Source organism: Thamnophis elegans, chromosome 4 (genome assembly GCF_009769535.1).
Source record: "Thamnophis elegans isolate rThaEle1 chromosome 4, rThaEle1.pri, whole genome shotgun sequence".
NCBI lineage: Eukaryota > Metazoa > Chordata > Lepidosauria > Squamata > Colubridae > Thamnophis > Thamnophis elegans.
The window spans coordinates 123,496,630-123,522,698 of record NC_045544.1 but is presented as its reverse complement, the minus strand read 5'-3'; the positions used below and the strand labels follow the sequence as shown (position 1 = coordinate 123,522,698).

Sequence of the window (26,069 nt, the reverse complement as noted above, 5' to 3'; positions counted from 1 at the left end):
TGATGTCTTGTGTTGGGCACAAATTCTGAGAAGTAGCTAATTATTCCAGACATCCACTGCATTAAATGCTATCTTGTTAACGGCACTAAATGAGAAGAACTGGATGTCAAATGGATATAAGTACTCTGAATATGGAGAAACCATCCAGAGAAACAGAAATAAGGTTTCAGATTTCCAGAATTGGAATTCTTTCCTGACATCATAAACGAAAACTAGATAGGATATTATCTATGATAAGTGGAATGGATGGAAACCAACGTACTGGGAAGCGCAGGGTGGGAAGCTCATTTAGCATGTTAATAGATCTATACTTAATAAGAAAAACGTATTAAAAAAAGATCCTGACAGCTTTCCAATAGCCAAAACCACTTAAATTATCATTTAAGAAAAAATAATTATACAGCATATTTAAATAGGGTATAAATGCTTCTTCAAAACATAATGTTTCTGGGATTCTTCCACAAAATGTTGAGATATTTCATGCAGCAGCATAATCTCTTTTACATTTTACAAGTCTTAATTGAAAAATTATGACATTGAAAATTATTGACATATTCATTTCAGCATGCCCAGCTTCTTACATGTACATATATTTAATAGTTACAGTAATCTGAAGTAGCTCATTAACATTATGAAACTGCCAAATTTAAGGAGCATTCTGTTTTATTGTGCTCCTAATTAGTTGATGAAATGATAGTTCCTTTTAAGAATTCTGCACAATAAATGATGCTATGCAATCTTTTTGGGAAAGCCTAACACATCCAAGGTATAAAGCCAAACTCTTCAAGATTTTTACAGAGAGAGAAAAAGAGATTCTATTTGTCGGAAGAAGTCCAAGAAATAGCATGGAAGAAGAGGCCATTATAGCTAATGTCAACAGATGAAAAAAAGTCAATTTCATGCTATAGAAAAACAGTTCAAATCTGTATTATACTGCAACTTACTTCTGGAGTGTTTTTCTTGAACTCACGGCTTTGTTCAATAAGTTTCTTTCTTGATTGTTCACTTTCATCTTGTCGGTTAGCCAACACTGTTGCTGTTGCATCAAGTTCTCGCTATCATGAAAAAGAAAGGCAAAGCATACGTTTAACTGCTAAGCAAAAAGCAATTAATGAAAGTATTTTATATCTCCCCCATTAAAGTCATTTACTTCTTTTAAATGTCTCGTTACCGATCCCTCCCCAAAAGTTACAACCGGCCTCTGTAAAGTTTTTTTGTTGTTGTTGTTTTGAGGAAAGGAAATTTAGATGCTGAGAATTGAGAAATTACATCTGCTCCAAGCATTTCCCTGCAGTGTACTGGAACGACTATATTAGCAGTTTGTCTTTTAACTATCACAAATGCTTGTTAAACACAAAGGTATCATCTTCCTTGATTTTCCAGGGTTTTCAAGAATTTGATATAAGATTCAATCCATGTTTACTTCCCAATTCACTCTTATTGTAAAGCCCTTTTTCCTACACAATCTATATTTACGTTTCCCCAAAAATAAGACAGGGTCTTATTTTCTTTTGACCCCTTGGCCTTATTTTCATGGAGGTCTTATTATTTTTGAGGTGCAGAGGCGGCGAACGTGGTCACCTCGTGGCTGCTGCTGTGTTGCAATATTTTCAGGGAGGACTTATTTCAGGGAAGGGCTTATTTTAGTGCAAAAGCCTGATTGGGCTTAATATCCGGGGAGGTCTTATTTCAGGGAAACAGGATAGAACTTTTAACATCTCTGACTACATTAATTTTATTTTTTATTGAATGGATGATAGATAATATATATTGGTACTGTCTGGCAGCCCCGCTAGGAAAAAAGATGTAGATCAGGAAGGAAGTTACAGACAGCCCACTGCATGGCAATCAGTCTGTCAGAGCTGAATTGGGGGGGGGGGGGGAGAAGCAAGCAGCATCAAAAGGAAGCCATGGACTATGCACCTCTGAGCCAGAGAATGGCACATTCCATTTCACATCTCATCTACCTTTTCCTGACTGTCGCACTTTAGGCTCTGGGGTAAGCAACTTAAAGTGGAGCTCCTACAATAACCATCATGCTTTCGCTACATTTGGCTGATTTTATTTTGCTCCTGACATAGCCAACTCTAACTTCCATAAACCAAAGTAAGAAGCATGTTCTTAGATAGCTTTTTCCTCTAGTTCAAGGAACATCCATTCCTCATCACAGACTACATTGTACTCCCTATATTTCTTATCAGCAAGTTGTATTTCTTTAAACTTGCCATTGTTGTGCTATACAGGTAGTCCTCGACTTATCACAGTCCATTTAATGACCGCTCAAAGTGGAAAAATGTGATCAAAGTGTGATCCCCTTTTGTGACCTTTTGGCAAGCAAAGTCAATGGAAAAGTCAGATTCACTTAACAAACGTGTTACTAACTTAACTCATAAGTAAAGGATTACCTGTACTTTCCCTAGAGCACAAGATATATAACTATACCAAATGTAGGTTCCTACTTTCATACACACCACAATTACCTTGATGACACCATATCATTCCTCAATTTTTAGCCCTTTCATTCACAATTATTGTCTGTATTTTAATTTTCTGCATACATCATCCACGACTCCATTCCATTCAGGTGAGGTCATCTTCATTCATATCTAATACATCTTTTCCCTTCATCCAGTTTTATATGTAAGTTTCAAAGAGACCCATCTATTTTTCTTTCACTTCATCCACTAACTTTCATACATAACCAGTTACATCTCTTCCATTACGTTACAATTTTCCATATGTCACTGTTATCTCCAGATGGAGATAACAACGTTCCTTTATTGCTATCTCCAGATGGCCCATAGCTATTGACCTCCATTGCCAACCATGATTTTGGTCAAGTGAAGTTTTCACGTAATGCTTTTCATTCGGCCACATTCGGCATCCCTGTTAATTGGAAGGAGAACCAATTGTGGCACGCTTCTAACTGCCACAATCAAAAATCATGATTTTCCCCACATGCATGATGCTGCAATTTTTCCTTTGCATATTCAATATATTGCGTATTGTTATATTGCATATTTCAAGCACTCTTTGCAATTCCCCAAAAATATTAAGTATGTTCCTTGGCCACCAAAAGACTGCCATTGTCTTTGGCTTTAAAACGTTTGAAGGCTTTGTAACTCTAGATGTGTTCTTATAACGAGACAGCAACATCTTCCCAATACTAAATATTCTGATATGCAGCATCCCTCCTGACTAAGCATTATTTTACCCTCTATATAGCAATGGCACTTATATACCACTTCATAGTGCTTTTTACAGCCCTCTCTAAACGGTTTACAGAGTCAGCATATTACCCCCAACAGTCTGGGTCCTCATCTTACCCATCTCGGAAGGATGGAAGGCTGAGTCAACCTTGAACCGGTGAGATCTGAACTGCTGAACTGCAGCTAGTAGTCAGCTGAAGTAGCCTGCAGTTCTGCACTCTAACCACTGTTCTGTATGTCAACATCCATATATGCCAAATCAAAAATTAGACATGATTTTCCATTCATATTTCATTGTGTTGAATAGTCACGAAACTATATCTAGTTAATGAAATTACTTTTAATACTTATCATAATTAAATTTATGGTTTGAGCATAAGAGCCGAGGTGGCGCAGTGGTTAAATGCAGCACTGCAGGCTACTGCTAGATCAGCAGGTCAGCGGTTCAAATCTCAACCGGCTCAGGGTTGACTCAGCCTTCCATCCTTCCGAGGTGGGTAAAATGAGGACCCAGATTGTTGGGGGCAATATGCTGACTCTCTGTAAACCGCTTAGAGAGGCTGAAAGCCCTATGAAGCGGTATATAAGTCTACTGCTATTGCTATTGTTATGTTGTGTTGAGATTTGAGCACCAAGCTAGAGAAGTCTATTTTACATCTAAATTATGCGTTCTCACTCACCAGTCTAGAATTTTTTTTAAAAAAATGCAAGATCAAAACCTCTCAAGAGACATATCTTTCTGTGGTTATATTAATGAATCTGCCATCTTATTCCAGATATGCTTGGTTTATGCACCGAAAAAGCAGACCTGAAAACATATTTGAGAGAATGTCATCATCATGTCTTCCACATGTACCCAGTGGAAGATGCTACCTTTTATACAGAACAAGTATTGGCATTCCAGTTCTGCTTCTATTTTCTGCATCACTGTACAACGCTTTTCTCATATCGCTGTTCGCTCTATTTAAGTACTAAATTGAAGTATGTGCACTGCATCTCCATGAAGTCAATAGAAGTTGTGTTATGTACCTTGGGGGAGGATTTGCCCGTAGATTTTTCTTTACCTGTGATCGATTTCCTTTCAATGTGAATAAATCTGACGGTCATGAGAAGTGAGAAAAACAGCTCACGAGTGAGAGAGAATGCAAGCCAGCTGCTGGGGCCATTTGCTCCAACAAGTCACTTCTAGTCTTCCATTATAAAAAGAAATTAACAAAATTAAGAAGCTTTCAAATGAATCAAACTAAAGAGGCAGATTTTTCAGATGAAATAAGACAACCAGCTAAGCTCCCAAATCAGGCAGAATTTCCTTTGCTCCAGTTTTCATATATGAGTCACACATCATACAATATTTATAAGGATACAAAAAAAGAGCAAACACAGAAGAGACTAGATTTCGTCATGCATGATCTTCCCACAACATTCCTCCATCCCACTACTTCACTATTTGCAACATTAATTACAATCAAAAGCTGAAAAGGTTTCATGCCTACCCAAGTTCCTAAACTGAATTCTTATTACAAATCCATAATAAACAAAGAATCAAGTACATTTTAACAATGGTTAATAGAAGTGAAAAGGCACATGGTAGGAATTTATTTCGTGGAGAGAACACCAACAATGAATCTCTTGATTAAAATTGAGATCAATTCTTCCTGGTTTGGATGGGTACATTCCTAACACTTGTAGAAATAACACCAACATTACATTTTTGCAATGGTCAGTAAGTAAATCCATTTCGCTATTCAGAACAAGAAATACTTGAATGGCATTTGTAAGTTTTGAAGAGTTGCATGAAATAGGGCAGTAAAATAAGTAGCCTTGCAGAAAATTAACTGAAACAAGTAGATCCTTGGAGATTATTATTATTGGTACACACCAGTGGTGGGTTGCAGGAGGTACGCTCTGGTACAGGTGTACCGGAGCCTGCCGGAGCACCAAGTACTGTTCCGGTACAATGCTCCGGGGGGCCCACCCGCCTGCCCGAGCTCCTTACCTGTCCTTTAAAGCCTTTGGCTCTTCCACACATGCACATGGCAAATACAGCGCCTGCGCGATGCTCCACCAAGCAGATGGGGCATCGCAGGGGCATCGCAGAGGCATCACTGGAGGGTACGATGCATGCGCGCACTGTGCGCCGCATGTTCATGTGGAGGACACCGGGCCCCGTTGCAACCGTACCAGTTGCAACGGGATCTGGAACCCACCACTGGTACACACAGAGCTGTAGATTGCTTTGAAACAAGTAAATTAATGCAATGTTTCTGTTCTTCTGCAGCTTCTTAGAAATCTAGGGAGAAGTAAATGGACAGAGGCTATGTCTTCTGGTTCAATTAAAGATGGATGTTACAACTGAAAAGATACTGGGTGGATCTGAAATCATTCAAACCCAAGAGGATACTCATAGGATATAGAAAAAAATATGCTATTTATAGCTGCATGCAATTAATTTGATCTGTAATTTGATGGACGTCAGGTAAAAGCCAATTTATATACAACATATATTTGCAAACTTATCCTTAATTGTCGTAAATTCAGGAGTGGGCTGCTGCGGGTTCGGGGCAACCTCTATCTAAGATTCTGTGCAGTTTGAAGAACCCCTAAATCCCACTCCTGGCTGGCCCCACCCAACCCCACCCAATATTGCGGCCTGTTTTGGATGCAGGGGAGTGCAGGGCACGTGTAGAGGCTTGGGGAGGGTGAAAAATGGGCCTACCAGAAGTTCAGAAAGGCCAGAAACGGCCGTTTCCTGCCTCCAGAGGGCCTTTTTGCCTCCCGGAGGACTTGAGGAAAGCCTCTGGAGCTAGGGGAGTGCAGGAGTCTGACTAGGCCATGCCCATCATGGCCACGCCCACCAGCAAGTGGGCAGAGAACCCCTTGCTAAAAATTTTGAAGCCCACCCCTGGGTAAATTGATTCAAAACCTCCCTTCTGCTACCATTTAGCCTGTTCCCTCACTTATCTTTTTACCATTTAACCTTTGGTTAATTAGCACAAAAGACTGGAGGGAATCTAACAAAACCCTTCAGGTTGTATAAAATAAAGTTTTCTGCTTCAAGACGATAGGAACAGAATTGCTCAGCAATTTTTTCTGAAATCCTTCATCTAAATTCATTCTACATTGATAGCTTATAATCCTACATCTACATACAGTACTTTGTGAATAAGCCCTATTAATGGAAACGACAGAAAGAGGCAATCGGATAGCCTCATGATATCCTAGATTACCATAAAATGTTCAGAAAATTCTATTCTTCTGAATATACCAAAAAAAAAAAGGTTGGCTGATTCTAATAGAGTTAATATAGTTGAAATAGAAAACTAAAAGAAAAAGAACAAAATGCTTAACAGTTGGGAAAACAAATCTTGAAATTCATCCCAGAGTCAAGCAGCCAAAAAGAAAATGTGCATGTGTGTCTGTGTCTGTACATACTTATCAGAAACCAATATGGTTAATACCTAGGCATAAGGCCTTCAACAACACATTATCAAGCAATCTGTTAGGAAGCACAAGACCAAAATATACAGCTCCCACCAATCACACTTTAAAATATGGGAGGATTTTTTCACGAAGGAAACCAACTTAAAAGCACTAAAACTGATACTTAGAAGCCTATGCATCTCCACTACAATGGAACCAAATCTGGTTAATTATTGGTGGAGTAACCATTAGACTTTCATTGATCTCAAGAGTTCTGGGTTAAACTAATAATGAATGAACCTAGTAGAAACTAATCCATGGGCAATTCTTCTTTTCATCTCATAGTTCAATTGGGGCTCCAGTTTCTTTCTTTCTTTCTTTCTTTCTTTCTTTCTTTCTTTCTTCTTCTTTCTTTCTTTCTTTCTCTCTCTCTCTCTCTCTCTCTCTCTCTTTCCCCTCTCCTGCTGTTGCTGTGTTGCAATATTTTTGGGGAGGGCTTATTTTTGGGGAAGGCTTATTTTAGCGCATGCGCTCAAAAGCCCGATTGGGCTTATTATCCGGGGAGGTCTTATTTTGGGGAAAACAGGGTAGGAAGCTACTAGCTCAGGTTTAGTTCAACTTTTTATATATAAAACTCTAAATGAGAGGTCCAAAGCCCACGGTTTGTGGATTGGCACTGGGCCACAGCATGCTTAGATACCGGGCCATGCAAACAAGCGAAGCCCCACCCACAGGATGCAGGTACCATGCAAAACTATGCCCCCTCCAGTCAGCGGAAAAAAATCTCTCCACAGAACCAATCCCTGGGGTCCAAAAGGTTGGGCACCCGCTGCTCTAAACAACTCTGGGAATGGTATACTTAAAGACAACTTTTGCTGTTACATCCCTGCTAAGATTATTAGAGGTGGCCCTGCCATGGATGCCAAGAACCACAGAGTGTCATCCTGCGATTACTCATGGGAAGATCTTCTCTCTAATGACTCCTGCATTTTGGAATGCTCTCCTCCCTGAAATTTATGAGGCACCTCCATTAGATCTTTTAGGCACCTGTTGAAAACGTCTTTGTTTATACCCCAGGCCTTCCCTGTATGGAACCAGATGAATAGTTTCTATTTCCCCCCCCCCCCCTTACTTCCTTCCCCATCCCAGACATTAATGCATGGTTTTATATTATTTGAATGTATAGTTTTTATTATGGCACATTACGTTCTCTTGGGTTCAACTATAACGGGACCAGTGTAAAAATATTGGGACAAAATAAATAATTATTGAGATGAAATATATAGTAACTATAGACATGTTCAACAGAGAAAATGCTATTTAAGCACAATTTCTGCAGGACTAGAGGATTCGCTATACGGTTAAGCTGATGCAAAAGTATTTCCCAATGGATTGCATACATCAGGGCTCTCAGGAGACACAAGACATCTGTTCTTCGATTACTCTAGTAGTGGCTTGGATTCAAATATCCAAAAGTACCACCCTCTTCTACACTGTAATCTTCCTCAGAAGCCTGGTCCTTCCTCCATCCCCCCTGCATACACACTTCAGAAATCAAGAAGACAGTCATGGAAGTCAGAGGATTTCTGTTATGTTTCCACTTAATATCCTTTTTCACGACGTTTACCTGGCATCAAATTCAGTACCTATTCAGCACCAGGATAATACCTATCCTCCGGGCTTCTGGTGTTTTGCTTTTGGGATTGCAATATGTTTGTGTGTCTTGAATGAAATAGTATGTTGATCCAGTGGGACGCGGTGGCTCAGTAGCGAAGACGCTGAACTTGTCAATCAGAATGGTCGGCAGTTCGGTGGTTCGAATCCCTAGCGCCATGTAACTGAGTGAGCTCCCATTACTTGTCCCAGCTTCTGCCAACCTAGCAGTTCAAAAGCATGTAAAAATGCAAGTAGAAAAATAGCAACCACCTTTGGTGGGAAGGCAACAGCTTTCCGCGTACCTTTGGCATTTAGTCATTCCAGCCAGATGACCATGTAGACATCTTTGGATAGCACTGGCTCTTCGGCTTTGAAACAGAGATGAGCATCATCCCCTAGAGTCGGGAACGACTAGCACATATGTGCACAGGGAACCTTTACCTTTACGTTGATCGAAGTTGCAGAAATAAGTGATCCTATGAAGAATTTCACTGAATTCACCTTCTACAATTCACCATTGCATCTCATTTCAACCTCCCATCTTATTTCTCCATATACAGGTAGCCTCCGACTAAGCATCCATTACTGCTTTTCCGCAGCATGCTGACCTTGGAAGCTTTTCTGGGTTTGGATAATACATTGAATCATAAACTAACCAAATGGGTTAGGTTTGCATAATAATAATCTAAGATGGCACAAAACTAACCGAGGTTAGTATATTATACAAATGTATTTGGTATAATTTTCATTGACGTGGTTCAGCTTGTTGTGCAATCACAGCCAGAGAATGATTTCGTTCTTGATATATTCATACATTACTGCCAAAGCTGGCCAGAACCCTAGCAGCACAGTCTTCTGAGGGTTCTAAGGAGACTTTCACCTAACTGCTTGTGGCTAGAACCATCTTCCCAAATTATTGGGAAGTGAAAAACTAACCTCCTGACATAGACATGGACTACCCTTGCAAGTTATCTTCAATATACTACAGGCTAGTAATTTTGCAGATATATTTATCTCTGCCAAACCAAAAGTCTGTATTCTGCTAAAGAACCATAGCACTGCAACCTTAGATCTGTTTTACAACCTTAGATCTGTTCCTTGGCAAGCAATTACTTGCCAAGTAATTGCTGCTACAGTATGGTGTTTGGAAGATATCACCCTGGCACAGTGCAGCAACCTTGCTGAAGCTAAATACGCTTACATCTGCTTAGCATTTTGGGAAATTAGCTGCAAGCTTGTTTGACTTCTACAGGAATAGGCAACTGGGTAGTCATCTTGCCAAGAACACAAGAATTGTTTTGCTGGATCAGACCTCTGACCCATCTAGGCCAGCAGTTTGTCTTCATAGTGGCCAGCCAACTGACCAAGGAAGATCACTAGTCTCTGAGCAGATGGCTTTTAGAAGCAGTCACATTGCCATTAAGAGGAATATCCATTGATTCCTATGGGAGAGTAAAGTGTAGGTGATCAACCAGATCCATCTAGATTACTGCAATGTGCTCTACGTCGGGCTGCTCTTGAAGACCACCCAGAAACTTCAACTGGTCCAGAAGGCAGTTACTCACACAAAAATGGTGCTCCCTAAGTTTGCCTGTGTAACAACTTTGTTGCACAAGCTGCAGTGGCTTCCAGTATCTTTCCAACTGCAATTCAAGGTGCTGGTCATCACTTTAAAGCCCTATACGGCACAGGCTACCTATAGGACTGCCTTTCCCTAAGGACATCTACCTGTCCTATCAGGTGAATTTAGGATACATAATATTGCCATCTTATAGGAAAAGATAGGAAACAGCCCCTTTCCGTGGTAGCTTCTGCCCTACTGAATACTCTGAATACCCGTCTGGCTTTTAGCAGGCTTCTATTCTTTTAGCCTTAGCGACGGTTTGAAATTACAGTGGCTTTGAAACTGGCTTTTCCCCTAAGAGCTAGGAGAAACCTCGATAATCACACAGTAGAAGTTTGATGCAGTGCCAAGTTTTTGCTGTTTTAATATTTAATCAGCTTAGTGTTATAGTTTTAATATCATTTTATATATCTTTTAATCTTTGATTGGGCACTGCCCAAAGCTGGTTGAGAGATGAGCAGCTATGTAAATAAGTAAATAAAATCAGCAAATTTAAGAGGTAAGCAAAAAGCAACCAGAAACCTGTTGGATTTAATGACTGCTTGAGATTTTATTGCTCATTTTAGAAGCGACTGGATAAATCTGTTTTATGTATGTTCTAGCCTTTTAAAATGGTCCCTTTTCCTTTACCTTCATCTGTGCAAACACACACATGCAGATTTATAATGATGGGTAAACAGATGACATGCAGTAAGCAGACTCTCCAGACCAGAAGAAGTTCTTATTTCATGTCCGTAGAGATATACAGAAGTTCTCCATAAACGCAGCCAGCAAGCAGGTTTTCAAATGCTGGCTGGACGTATCAGCTGCATAAAACTCCCAGGCCATTCAGAAACCTCCAATCCAAGCAAGCAAAGGCGCAGATTCAGTGCCTTGTCCTGAGAGCAATAAACAATAGTTCTGCAAAGATGTGTGTTCCCAATCGCTCCCCAGAGCATGCAGCTGTCTCAATCAATGCTGATTGTCTGTTAATTAGTTCAGTGTTACAAGCTGATGGAACAGATGACTTCATTCCCCCCTCCCAGGCAGAATAATTTCTTTTACCAGATGCAGCCACCTACCATATGCGGAGCGCTGGGCTGCGGCAGGAGCAGTAGGGGTAAAGTGAAATCACTTCACAAAGGGCTCCTTTTCATCTCATTCTCTTGGGGCACTGTGAGGTCATGTTCTCATGAAAATGCCACAACTCCCAAGGGCTAGTTGGCCACGAAAGGGTCACACGTGCTTCTCGGTCTTGTGCGAAAGGTTGTGCGAACAGTTCTGCATGCCCAAAGTTAAATGGCATCTTTATTTTCAAGGGTTTGGTGGGTTGCTTCATTTCATTTTATTTTATTTTTTAAAAACCACATGCTGTTTAATTTCAAACAGTAAAAATACTTTAAAACTTTAAATCAGTGGTAAAGTTCTTTTTTTTTAACTACCGGTTCTGTGGGCGTGGCAGAGGGAGGATACTGCAAAATCTCCATTCCCACCCCACTCTGGGACCAGTCGGAGGTGGTATTTGCCGGTTCTCCAAACTACTCAAAATTTCTGCTACCGGTTCTCCAGAACCTGTCAGAACCTGTTGGATTTCACCCCTGCTTTAAATATATCAGCATAAAAAAAACTACCATTCAATCTTTTGCCCCCAAAAGTTCAACTATAACTGAATTGGAACGTTCCGAAGGCAAACGTTCAAAGTAGCCCACTCACCTGTATAATTCACAGTTCTGGGAATGCCACCTGACTAAAGGAATCTTGGTCAGCCTTATGCCTTGTGCAGAGATGCAACAGGCAGCTTCTTTGCATGAACTGCTTTGGATTAGTTATTTGAGTACTTCAGATCTACCGTACATCCAGCTAAGCCATGGAGTGAAACAGCATATAGACTACTTGTTTTCATTGAGCAGCTCAGTTCACACAACATGGTAAAACTTCAGAACAAAACTGCTATGTTAACACAACTTATGTGCCCAAAGAAATAAATCATATTATGATTTAACTGCCTGATCCCGGCAACACACTAAGACAACTGCCGAGTTTCCACATATTGAGCCATAAGCCCCAATAGGATGGTACTCTAATCTAATGAACTATGTGATTATAGCAATAGCAATAGCAGTTAGACTTATATACCGCTTCATAGGGCTTTCAGCCCTCTCTAAGCAGTTCACAGAGTCAGCATATCACCCCCACAGTCTGGGTCCTCATTTCACCCACCTCGGAAGGATGGAAGGCTGAGTCAACCTTGAGCCGGTGAGATTAGAACCGCTGAATTGCAGATAACAGTCAGCTGAAGTGGCCTGCAGTACTGCACCCCTAACCACTGCGCCACCTCGGCTCTAATTATATGAGATTTTCACTCCCAAATCCTAACTGCTCCTCATACCAAACATATTATACAACTGAATATTACAAAGATGTTAGACGTAATGAAAGGACATCCTTTTAGTGACATCTACATGCCACTTATAAATGAGAATATTAGATCAGTAAAACGTATGTAATAATACTAGTCAACCTGTGACTCATTGGATCATTCTTTCAATTGTGTCATTCTTTCAGAGATGTATACTTACCTAAACAGATCAACACAATGACCACAGGCAGGCACAAAAGCAGTTGGGCAGGAACGATTTCTGACTTCCTGCCAGCTTCCCCACTGACTTTGTGGCAAGCTAGCAAGGAGAAAGTCAACGGGGAAGCTAGCACGTTGTTTGGGTAATGCTCCCCCATCCAGTGTATCCTCTTCCAATCCCTCTATGCTTGTGCCACACTGGCCATTTGCACCTCCATGTACCCTCCCCAACTCACACTGCACCATTCCTGACCCTCAACACATCTCATGGGTACCATCACACCCTAGTGCAACGGTCCCCAACCTTTGTGGTTTGACAATCTGGCAGAGGGGGAGAAGGGAACTGGCCTATGCAAATGGTTCCAAATAGGCCACGGCTCGGTAGTGGGCTATGGCCCAATGTTTGGGGACCTCTGCCCTAGGGAACCCTCCCTGACCCATGTTGTGCCTCTTGTGCACACCTTTGCTCTCTCCCCTATCTGGTAGCAGCAACTTACTTGCCTGTCTACTAGCCTTGGACTTTCAACTTCCTGCCAGCTTCCCAACTGACTTTGCTTGTGGGAAGCTGGTAGGGCATGTTGGCAATCACTATCAAGTTCAAACTTCCTGCCAGCTTCCTCCCCTTGACTTGTGAAAAACTGTCAGAGAGCATTGAAAATGACAATCACACAACCATGGCTGCCCATGGCCGCACAGCAGTGCTGAAGCAGCCGCAACTTGAGAAACATGAATGGTAGTATATAAATTATGAGGTGGTTCAAGGCCATCTTATTACAATAAAATGTGTGAGTTACTTTTAAACAAAAGATACAGATTTTCTCCAAAAAAGTATTTTGGAGACAGCCACATATTCATACAGGACAATATGGCAACACAATTTGTATAAATTGATTCTGTTTTGCATAGCAAGTCTGCTATAATGGCTCAACCTGTATCCTACATTTTTAAAAAGATTATGCATTAAAATTAGACCGATGGGAAAACAAAAACATGAAGAGAAATATTGGCTGTAGGGGCAAAGAGAAAAGAACAAGGTGATAATCAGAAAATTTAAACACTAGTAGACATATCAGGTTTTCCTGCCAAAGTGACAACGTGGCTCAAATTTAATTATGGGGAAGGAAACTAACTTGTCCACCACAATCAGAATCTTTTAAAAAGAGAGCCAGGATAAACAAGTGTACCAAATGAAACAGAGAAAAAAAAACGGATGTATGATATTGCATGCAAATACTAAAAACTGATTCTGTCAGTATCACCCACCCACATCATTTATCTTTTCCCAGTTCATGGGGAAAATGAAACATCTGCCATTGATTTTGAAGCTGTCAAGACATATATATATATATATATATATATATATATATATATATATATATATATATATATATATATATATATATATATATATATATATATATATATAATAAAAACGTCCACTATTTTGGCCCTTCCGAAGATAGTATTCACAGTTTCTGAAGACAGTATTCACAAGAAAGGTGTGAAAAATCCCTACTCTAACATGATGTTTACATTGCCAAAAAAGGAGCAGAGAATATTAAAGCATTCACAACAAATCAAAGCCATACATTTTATAGCATCACATCAACATATGTTCTGCACCTGGCTGTGTAATACCATTCTGGAGTTTCAATGCAAGAGAGAGAAAATTAAGCTTGCTGAAGATCACATTTGCCCTACTCTTTCAAACCATCTGTAGTGAACTCTGCCAAGAACTCCTTTGTACTATGTCCAGGCTGGAGGAAGAATAAAAGAAAATTGAAAATGATTTTTGTTTTAATCTCCCTCCATTTAAATTTCTTACGGATCTCCCAAATAGAAGTCACAGAACAGTTTTCAAAGATCGTAGTAAAACTGATATTGCTATGTTGTCAAAACATTATAGTAAAACTGTAAAATGCAGGGAAGGAAGAGTAGCTTCAGCAAAATTAGTACCAAAGCAAAATGACTTTTGAAGCAGAGGAGTGTTATTTTATTTCCACCTAAAAAAATAAAACCGGGAGGCAAACCTAAAAGTTTTATGTTGCTTTGTTCCACTTACATTGCATGCGATTATAGATTAGGCAAAAGGAGTTTAGAAGGAAAGGAGAAATCGAGACATCATTTTAAAAGAAAGATTTCCCTCTGTTCTTTCACACAGGAGGGAATACCTCTAAGAAGCTGTGTTTTGTTATATATGTGACCAATTTTTTAAAAAAATATGAAGATACTGCCAGATCAAACGGGGGGGGGGGGTGTTTCATTATTCAAGTTCTTAAATAAAGAAGTGAAGATAATGCAGCTTGACTAACTAGATCACTTGTCTACTTTATTTATGTGCTCAGAACATCGATACCAGTACCACCTATTAGATAAAGGCTTCTGGATTTCCCCCCTCCCAAACCCTTAGTAACAACCCTGCTCTGGGTCACATGACTGAGAAGAGAGGGAGGGGGCTTAGAATAGAGGCGGCTTGGTATTCAAACTCTCTCCCAAGCTGCCTCTCCCATAGGGGTGGATTGGGCTAATGTCTTCTCAAATGCTTTTCTCTACAGTCACCAGGCAAATCTGGGCCGTTTTTGAACTTCTGGTTTCACTCTCCCTCCCACAAATCTGGTCCTGTTCTGTCCAGTTTTGAGAAATGCTATCTATACTGAAAGACAAACATACATATATGTTTACATAATTTCTTTCCAGTATTAGGTTGGGTTGGGCAGAATAAACCAGCTAGGGAAAGTATGCACGTATTGGATTCTGGAACTCTTTCCAAATCATTAGTAATAGTTGTATTTTGGGTCAAGTAACTGGGAGGAACGAGCCTCTACAACAGATGAGGATGCAACATCCTGAGACGCTACCATATCACCTCTCTTATAGGGATGGATTTAGGGACAAGTTTAGGCATTTTCTTCTTCGCAGTCCTGTTGTGGCTCGCCAACAGCTAGCAGAGCTAGTGGCAGTGAGGAGGTTGGGGAGGAACACGGGCCAGTCCTGGCGTCTGGGGAAGGCTGTGATGAGTGCTCTGGGTCGGAGGCACAGATGGAGCCAGGGCCATCCGACAGTTATCAGCTGCCTTCGGAGTCGGGTACCAGTGGGGCAGAAGAACGGCTGGAGCCTGTTCCCGATGTGTGCATGCGCAGAGCTGCCAGGAGAAGGGAACAGTTAAGGAACAAGGGCCAATTTGGGAGTAAAGGCACAGGTGGACTGTGAATGTCCCCTCCCATAGGGAATAAAGAGGAGCGAAAGGGGAGGGGAGTTTGCAGGAGACAATTAGTTCGATTCATTAGGGTGAAGATTTGTTCCTTGGCAAGCAATTACTTGCCAAGTAATTGCTGCTATAGCGTGGCGCTTGGAAGATATCGCCCTGGCAACTCTCCAACCCTGATAAAGGTCTGTAGTTGCAAAATCTCATGAAAGACTGTTTGCTGAAACTTTGCTGGAGAGGAATTCCCTTTAACCTAAATAAAAGAGGTTTTATCGGGATGAGGAGTCTGCTTCATGCTCTTGGGAAGCTTAGGTCAGAACAAGTCCCTGATCTGATTTATTTTCAAGCACCATGTTTCTTTTGGCGGCTTCTCCCAAAAACCAATTTTTGCCCCATTCTGTTCAGGCCATGCCTTATATTGGCTGGGAAGACTTGTCACCACAGCAAAAACCTCAAAGGTAGGTGGAATAATTTATGTGTGCTGCTGTGCCCTATAACTGATCAAGGGTTCTTAGGTATAGTGAGTCACAGAGAAGGCCTGGGGCCCCTGCCATGGTGGGGTGGAGAGAAGGTCCACATGCTGATGGGACTTATAGCCAGCCGAGGCCTCCCAGGTCTGGTGGGTTGGGGAGCAGACTGAAGTCTTCCAGTCTGCAGCAAATTTTCATACACCAGTGGGCCCTGTAGCACAACCAGAACTGGGAGAGGTGGTACTGCAATCAATGAATGAAGCAATCATGGGATGTTTCACTTAGCAACTACTTTTTGCTCACCAACCAAAGACTCCAGTTTGAACTGTGGTTGTAAATTGAGGACTATTCGTAATTGTAGCAACATAAAAAAATGTCCATCTAGCAATTCGAAAGCATGCAAATGTGAGCAGATAAACAGGTACCACTTCGCGGGAAGGCAACAGGGTTCCGTGCGCCTTGGCATATAGTCACGCTGACCACATGACCACAGAAGCGCCTTTGGACAATGCTGACTGCCTCAGCTAGGAAATGGAGATGAACACTGCCCCCCAGAGTCTGAAAGAACTGGACGACCATTACCTTTAAAGTAATAAAGAATAAAAAAGTATTTTCCTTATAAGTAAGGAAGTATATAAGGAAATAACGCCCTCAATGATATATCAGGATCTATCTACAAAGAAAAAAACTGAGGAAAAGACATCTGGACATAGGAAAAGATATACTGGTGGAAGGAAGTGCCAAGATGCTCTCTGAATCATTTCCCCCACTTTGAATCCAGCTGGTTACCCTGCCTCAATTAACAGGTTTCTCATAATTTAATCGACTATAGATACGCCACATTAAATAAGAATATTCCTCACTAGTAACTGGACTCTTAGCTACCAGGTGCCTTTAACTTTCATTTAAGACCTTTTGTTAGGCATCCACAGTGTCTATCTCCTAAAGCACAGAATGAGCATGGTATAAATTAAAAAAAATCACTATAAAGTTTGCTAAAGGTTCTACAAACAAGCAGTTCCTAAAAGCTTCCACATTAAAATGTCACTAAGACAAATGCCTTAGAATCAGGTTTCGCAGGCAGGGACAACCTTGACCATTTCCAGATGCAATTAAACCTCCCCCCCCAATTGATAACACCAATTTAGAACATAATGTATCTACTCTGGATACCAAAACCATATCAAGTACAGGAAGCACAGTCAATCTCCACATACCTAGTTGAAATCTCATACTAAGGAATATCTTCTTAAGGAGAAAAAAAACCCCAAGAGTATTAAGATATAATACAGTAGAGAGCAAAATGTTCTGGTCCCAGCAGGGGCATATCTTAATATTTGTACAAATAGATGCAATGTAACCCATATTTAATCTCTGTGCGCTGCCATCTCATTTCTCAACTATAATCACATCATTCATCATAACTAGTGGCATTACAGTACACTAGGAAATAATTAGCTTTACATGGAGTGTGGACAAGCCATAAAATTCTCTGGAGAAGATGAATGGATAAAAATTGCCCTCTGTAAACTTAACATTAGCTTTGTCTTGAACATAATGATATCAGGTGTTGCTTATACCCAGAGACATAATCTTTACTAAATTTGCTAGAAAGAAGCCACACCATTCCCCCACCTTTCATCCATACAAGTACCCAAGGTCAGCCGGCCAAACGACTTCGACATTCAAGACAGGAGGTTCTGGGCAGTACAAATTCAAGGTAACATTGCTCTGCCATTTATTTACAGCATTTCTGCAAAACACTGCATATACGACTCACACAGCACCAAAACTTCTCAATATCCATAGGAAGAATTTCATTTTTACAGGCAATAAACATTAATTCTAAAGGACTGGAACATAAAATATATTTTAATGCCACATAAATCATTTTTCCCTAGACAAAGCAAACTGTCTGACAGTTTTAAGGACTGTGATATAAATTTTTATGGCAAATTATCTGCATAGAAATAATCTTTCCAAGATGCGGTTTAAGTATCCATGTCTCATTTTCATAATGCTACCAATCTTTGCAATTGTCAGCTGCAAGCCACTCCAAACACATTAGTGGTTTGGTTAGGCTTTTCTTGAGTTAGGAATTGGCCAGCTAATTTTGATCCACTTCAGAAGACTGGCTATGGACTTGACCCTAAATTTTTGCCAGTAGAGATAAAAGAGAGTAAATAATGTCTTATTTTTAAAAGCTGGTTTTATTTTTGCCATAAGCTTTATCATTAATATCAGCAATACACTCTTGTTTTATGACACCTTCTTTGTCATTTTTTAATATATATATATATATATATATATATTTCTTTTTACAACCCTCTAGTCCCTTAATTAAGGGTAGAGTCAGGATGGCTGGGTGGAGCTGAGCGTTTACTGGCTGGATGCCCTTTCTAATACCTACATGGAGTTTCAGCAGATGTTTCCTTCTGCCCCCCAAAAGAAACATCTGCCACTGTGTAGGATTAGCCTCAACCTTCTGAGTTTTAATCTAATACTTGTGGAAAAATGCAACTAAAAGGGTATACAGGTAGTCCTTAGTTATAACAGTAACTGAGACCAGGAACTCCATTACTAAGTGGCACAATCATAAAACACAATGCCATGTGACAATGCCAACTTACAATGGCAGTTCCAGTTATGATTATTAAGCACATCTCGTGCAGTCGTTAGGTGTCTCAAATGTGCTAGCTTAAAGAATGGATTCAAAATCTAGGGCCAATTACTCTTGCAGAATTGAAATTTCAAGGATCCTCACATCAGTTGTTTGTCAGGGTTCCAAATAGCATCCAATATAAAACCAGAGTCCGAGGCAAGAGATTCCTCAAAGTTCCAATCTATTAAAAGAGCCTTGTTGGCACAACTGGGAAAACCCAAATCTGAAAGCCTCCAGGTTTTCCCACCCAGCTGAAAGTTCAAGATCCTGTCCCAACACCCACAAGTTCATCACATGGGCCAATTTTCCACTGCCACGAAGACAGTTCCGGCCTGGTGCAGAGACAAAGATGACCTTGGCTTTCTAAGAAGAATGATATTATGGCTATATATCACCCAACTCCATATAATCCCCCTCCTATTTTGCCACAGTAGAAAGTATGGCAGGCCTGAAGTCCAAAAAGAAAAGATGGCTTGCAGGCATGACATTGTATTCATACAGTTGTGGCTACTGGAGTATCACCACTGTTAGGCCTGGTCACATTGTGATTTCCAACAAAATTGGAAGTTGTTCACACTCTGCTTTTTTGCCTGCCCATCGTAATTCTGTTCCTCTGTTTAGTAAGGAAATGTCTCAGAAAGGATGAGCCAACAGGTCTTGGGTTGTGCATTGTAAGTCTGAAACTACTTTACTGGAACAGAATCTTGCAAGTCTCAATATGCTTCTCGCCTCCCTCACATTATTTTCATATGAAAACAGGGAGAAGCTTGTCTGAGATAATTTCTCCAAATTGTTTTCCTAGAACAGACTCCAGGCCTGTTTGTTTGAGCATTGTCTTGTAGCAGCTCTTCATCATGTCCTTCAAGGCCATTTCATGTGGCCTCTACAGGAATAACCATTCCCAGTGATACTGTTTGGATGTTAACACTACTTAAATAATAATTTGGAAGATACTGTCTCTATTCAAAGAGTGCTCCATATCATAGGCTCACATATGCTGTTCAAACTATTATTCATTCAGAGTCCAAATGAGGCAAAATAATTTGTCATCAGCAATGCTGTGACCACTCTCAACAACAAAGTGTTACTGTACTGTGCAAGCATGGCTAAATTGATGAATATTGAAAGTTGCATATATTCATATATTCAATATATATTCAGCATTATTCACAAAAATATCTCAAAATCAAAACATCAATTAAATCTTCATTCACACAAAAACCATAGTTAATCTCATCTAGATAAACTGAAGAATTATAGCTTGGTACTAAGAGCAGAAACATCAGCCTCTCCTCCTACAAAAAAAATGGAAAGAGAGAATGGATTGCATGAATCCAAGTGCATTATTACATATTCTCAACTTCATTATAGTTAAGCAAAACAATAGGCTGGAATGAAATATAAATAGAAAGTTATACTTCATTGTGAGAAGACAACCCAATATATGAATGCATTTATGTAATGTGTGTCAACAGCTCATTGAAATACATATTTCAAAACTAGACATTTGCTTACTGTAAATAACCTGTAATCTTTAGGTAAAGTATCTCCAAATCATACTGGAATCCTAAGCTCTGTCCTCAGGAAATATTACTAGGAACATTAATTATTCAAACATTAAGGGTGCACATTATTGTGGTGCCAAGAAATGTTTTAATGAGAATAAGAGAAGAGGGAGTTTAAGAGCTACTTAAATTTGATTAAAACTTATATAGATATAAGTATTTGCTGTGACGAAAGAAAATTGCATTTAAGAAGCATTGATTGCTCTCAAGCATGTTCACACCTTCAAAATACAGTACAGTACAAAAGTTTTAACAGACTGGCATGAAGATTTTAGCATAAGCATATAGAAGTAACTCTTCTATAAATTGTATACACGTTAACCAATTAACCTGTACTGGTTGAGAACTCATTAAGGTATTAGACTTCATGAAAGTGGTGAGTAAAATTATGGGTCCATATCATAATGGATGGATTTACCACCAATTCTGCGTACCTACCTGTTACCTAAAATTATTCCATAGAATTACATACATTGCTCAATTTCTAAAGTAAATCAATGGCAAAATATATGGCACAAAAAGGTATGTCAACAACGTATCTATTTACAAAAGTTGGGGCCAGAACATAGGATTAGTCAGTTGCTTGTCCATGGTGGGAGAAGGGATAGAATCTTATAGCGAGAACAGATGGCTACTACCTCAATTAATGAATAGTTGCTACCCTAGGTGGTACTACAAATGATAATTATTTACTCTGATTAATTACTTTCAATTTATAAGCTTACAGAACTTCAGCATCTGAAGTTTTTACCCCTTGGCACCAGAGGCCCATCAAATTAAAAATGCACTACTTTGCACGCTTGTCTTAATTTCAAAAGAAATCTGCCTTGGTTTAGAATTGATAATGAGGATATCAAAGTGGTACATAGCTTCTGCCTTTTAAGATCAACCATCAACAGTGAAGGAAGAAGCAGACAAGGCATATGTTACAGACTAGTGCTTGGTAGAGTAGCAATGAAGGTCTTGGAAAAGATATTCAGATGCCATGAAGAGTGTTTCTACCCAACAAAGATCAGAATACCATAAGCAATTGTTTTCCCTGTGGCACTCTGCAAAAGCAAAAGTTGAAGAAACGGGATAGGAAGATTATTTGCACTTTTGAACTTAGGTGTTAGAAAAGATTATTGAGACTATCATGGACAGTCAAGAGAAAAAACACATGGATAATCAAACAAATCAAAACCAGAGTTCCCAATTGAAACACAAATGAACAGATTCAAATTATCCTACTTCGGACACATCATGTGAAGACCTAGCTTGCTAGAAAAGGCTCTGATGAATATTGATGAATAATGGAAGGAACGAGAAGAGACTGGCGAGCAGCAAGATGGATGGAGTCAGTTACAGTGGCAATGGTTACACCATTAAAAGAGCTGAAAGACAAGGTTAGGGACATGATTGCCATGGGAAAAAAATCTATGTAGTTGCTCAGAGTTGACACTGACCTGATGGCACATAATTCATTTCTTTCCTACTCTACTCTACTCTACTCTAGCAATCCCCTTTAATTCCAGCTTAACCATTCCTCTAGATATCTCCAGCTGACCTGAGACTATTTCTAAGAACTGTAATAGTAAGCAGTTGGTCCATGGAATCAGATATGATAGAAATCATGAGCACTAGCTATGGTGTTAACATTGTCAAAAATTATGTTAATTATAATTAAAAATATAAGCAAAATTTTCAATTTATATTCTAAATGATTGCTTGAAATTTCCTCAGGTTCTGTTAATATTAACTAGTAACAACCGTACCAGGGTAGATTATATTTATTTAAAATATATATTTTAAATGAACTCGTCAATGAAATAGTAGTCCAAAACAGAATAGATTCAATTAAATCTTACCATGAGCATGAAAAAATTACATTTATAGTTCCATAAAGTGATTGAAAGACTAACCTAAATATCAGATGGAGTAAAATCAGCACATGTAAAGACAGAGACAATTGAACTGAATAGTACAGAGATAATAGAACAAAAGAAGTCAAATCCTCCTATAGAAATTTTGAAATTAATAATGTGATGACTTCTTTTGCTGATTTAATATTTTTTTTAAAAAACGGTAAAGGGTTACTATCATCTCAGGGCTTTGCTTAAATGAAAAAATTAAATATTAATATAAGATTTAAGATTTAACTATATAAAAATACCATTATATCATGGGCATGATTTAGTTCTTACTGTTCCTATGTACTGCTCTATCTGCAACTCAATGTAGCTAATAGATCACTTGAACTACTTTCTAAAAATCAAGTTAAAATTATATAGCGTAGCATTCTCAACCATTTAAAATTGCTGCTATTTTATCTCATACATTTTTATCTTTTAGATATCCATTATTGTTTTAGAAGTATGTGAAATGGTAAAGTTCTCTTAAAAGTAATTTAATTCAGATATCTCTCTTGAATTAAATCAGTAATCTGAAATTCTATAATTTAAATCAATCCACCCTGGTTGGTGTAAATCAGTATCAAAACTGAGGGATGAGAAATGTGCATTCCAAAATGTTATTTCCTTGCTACTTTCAGTTCACAGAAAACGATTAGTCTCCACCCTTTGTTATTACTTCCAAATCTGGATGCAATTTTATATGCAATTTAAGAAAGAAAGAAAAAACCCTCTATATGCCAGATAGTTTTAATATTATCTCAGAGATTTTCAATATTAAATAGAAAAAAACTAAATAAAGCACAGGCAGCCTGTAATTTTTTTTAAGCTAATCCATGCAATAATATTGTATAAAATGTGTGATTTCTGAATGAAAAATGGACAAGTTTCGATTGTTAGTAACTTTAACAAAACTATGTTTTTGTTTGATCATAAAACATTCTTCCCAGCCAACTTAATCTTCAGACTTTGTCCACACCTCTTTTTCAAGTCCATACCCTTTTTTCCTGTTTTAATGAGTAATTTGTTGGACCAAAGGCTTCTGAAAAGGGCTGCTTCTTAAAATGTTTCCTTTGGTGCACACCACTGTCAAGGACAAGAACAGATGATGAAACTTTAACAGAAAGATAATAATCTTGTACTGTGTGTTCAATGACAGCAGATTTTGGCTTCCTAATTAACCGGCAAAACAACACTAACTTCCCCCCACCCCATCAGGTTTCTCTCTCTCTTTTTTTTCCCCAGAAGTCATTGAAAAAGTTCTGATTTCTCTAGATGGCTCTACTACAAGATAAGTCACACTCACAAAACTATTATTTTTTACTGGAGAGTCTTCATGTTTAACTTGACTCTGTCTGTATGTGGCAGAACTGTCTTTTCCTTTACTAAGAAACAACCTCTTTGGTACGTCCTCTCCTACACAAATGATTAATGAACTAAAGGGTTTTTAGTGACAATAATTCATTCCTTGCATGGCTGCACTTGTTCCTTTCCCATTTACAGAGATTCTTGAAAAACCAAGAAAGGCATATAGCTAAACTTGTAAGCTTTTTTTCACAGTAACATGCATATTAACAGGCAGTGTTGATGAAAACAATCCACTGGAAACCAGAATTTTCAAACAATGGAGAAGTAAAGAGAGAAGGGGGGAAAAATACGGGGAAGCCAAGGATTTGCTTTTGATGCTGGAAGGGCTCCAGTAAAAACTGGTTTGTACATGGGAACATGGTGTCAGACTAAAAAAGAATCAGCTTGTCTGACTTGTGGTTTATTTGACAGCATTCATCTTCTCTTGGCCCGATACAGAGCAATTAGTGCTCGTCAGTTGAATCATGTGTTAAGATCATCCAGGCATTTTTTAATTAGGGTTAGCTAAACAGACAGCAAACAAAAACTTGGGCAACTTTAACTTTATACTTCCTTTTCCATGGGAGCTCTCTCTATCTTTGGCCCTTCCAATCCTTTTGTTATTCTTTCTACAAGCAGATACATGTACCTTCTCAGCAGGCTCCTCTTTCCAATTTTAGACTGTCTCAAGTTCTTTCAATTCTTCCTACTTGATTATGTCAAATCCACGGAGAGGCAGAGAAATCTTTCAAACATTCCCGAGTGGGGTCTTGCTAAAAGTAATGTCACCAAACTTGCAAGGTATTGGTATTTAAAATGACACCCTGAGTAGGAGGTCAAAATCTAACCAATTTTGGTCAGATTGTTATTTTGCACTGAGACATACAAAAGGAAATACTATACGTCTTCAATCCATGCAAACTTAGACTGTAGAACTCACATGTTCAAGATATCAAGGGCCTAATTTGTCTACATGGCTCTTCTAAGCCAGTGGTCACGAACTGGTGGGGTCTGCGAGAAAATTTTGGTGGTCCACAGAAAAATTATTAGCATTTTTTATATTGCACTAAATCAGGGGTCCTCAAACTACACCCCCTGCCATGGGATGGATGAACATTTGTGTTGCTGCATAGAGTCTCTCCCTTCGGGGTCTTTTTGGGCAGGTCGGAGGGGGGCAGAAATTCCAACTTGGGGTCTGCTTCAGCCTCCTGGTGCGGGGCTCTGGGCGAAGGCTGGAGGGAAGTGCCACTGGTCCCAATGGGAGTGGGCGGCATACAAATTCTATTAAACTTGGAAACTTGGTGGAGAAGAGCCGAAGGGCCTTGTTCCAGTGGGACTGCATCATGTCCTGGAACTGGCTGACCATCTCAGCTCGCTGAGCCTCCAGGTGCTGGTAGCTGGCCTTGTACTCCTGCAAGTCTTCCCTCTGCTTGGAAAGCTCGTAGTCCTCAGTGAGGTGCTTCTACTGAGCCTCCTTCTTGGTCAGATAAAATTTAAACTGAACTGCTTTGCCAACACTTTCTCGTGGTGGCTGCTTAGCTCCAACAACTGCTTCCTGTTGGGGCCCTAAGGAGCCCAGGTGGGGAGGCGAGGAGTGGCTGGGAGGGAAGGGACGAGTAGAGGCTAGTGAGGCACCCCTAGATGTAAGTGACATCGAGTTGGCCATGCCCACCCCGTCACATGACGACCTAGCCATGCCCACCCAGCCAGTCATTAAGCAGATCATATTAGTGGTCTGCGGGATTTAAAATTATGAATTTAGTGGTCCCTGAGGTCCAAAAGGTTGGTGACCCCTGTTCTAAGCAGTTAAACAAATTTGTGGATATGACTTAGATAGTTAATAAGCATTACTAATGAGAATACAAGCTCCATATGCAAAGGCAGTCTATCTCTTGACACTTGTTGCTGTCAGCAAATAAACAACAATCAGAAAATATTTCTTTGGTTCTTCCAGCTGGCCCCTCTGTAAAGCACTAGATTGACAGAAATTCAGCTCAACCTAGCCAAGTAGTCTTTATTTATAACGAATTCCAGCAGGAAGTATTTCAAGCACCTTCTACTGTGAAAATATTCAGTATCTGACAAAAAACTAATGAAGAATGCAGAATGCTTGGACCTTAGTCAGAATTCCTAGATTATCCAGATTTAAAGTCTAAACTAGATAAGAGAAATGGAATGCATTCCTAAAAGCTTGGTTATACATTGAAATAGTTTCCTTAGCTAATACAATGTCTTTTTACTTTTCAAAATTTCCCTTCCAGATCTCTGCATCCACAGAATGATAAAACAAACAGGCCGGTGTCATTTAAGATAATTTCCTTTTCAGGAACAAGAAGAAAATATTGTCTCCTAAAATTAAAAACCAGGAAGCATTCCTGCAAAGACTAGTACAGGTACATAGCAAATCCCGAAACATTCAAAGCATTTCAAAACCCCAGGAAAAAAATTAACAAGCTTATCTGTTT

At 39.5% G+C, this 26,069-nt stretch overlaps 1 protein-coding gene across 5 annotated transcripts in view; it reads right to left on the bottom strand.

Annotated features, from left to right (window-relative positions):
* The window catches only part of CUX1 (cut like homeobox 1), a 351,898-nt gene that overhangs the window by 277,361 nt on the left and 48,468 nt on the right, over nucleotides 1–26,069 (bottom strand). For all 5 annotated transcript variants that reach the window (XM_032214828.1, XM_032214829.1, XM_032214830.1 and 2 more), the window contains exon 2: nucleotides 945–1,055. In XM_032214828.1, the coding sequence (XP_032070719.1) occupies nucleotides 945–1,055 (111 nt within the window). The remainder of the gene's footprint in view (nucleotides 1–944; nucleotides 1,056–26,069) is intronic.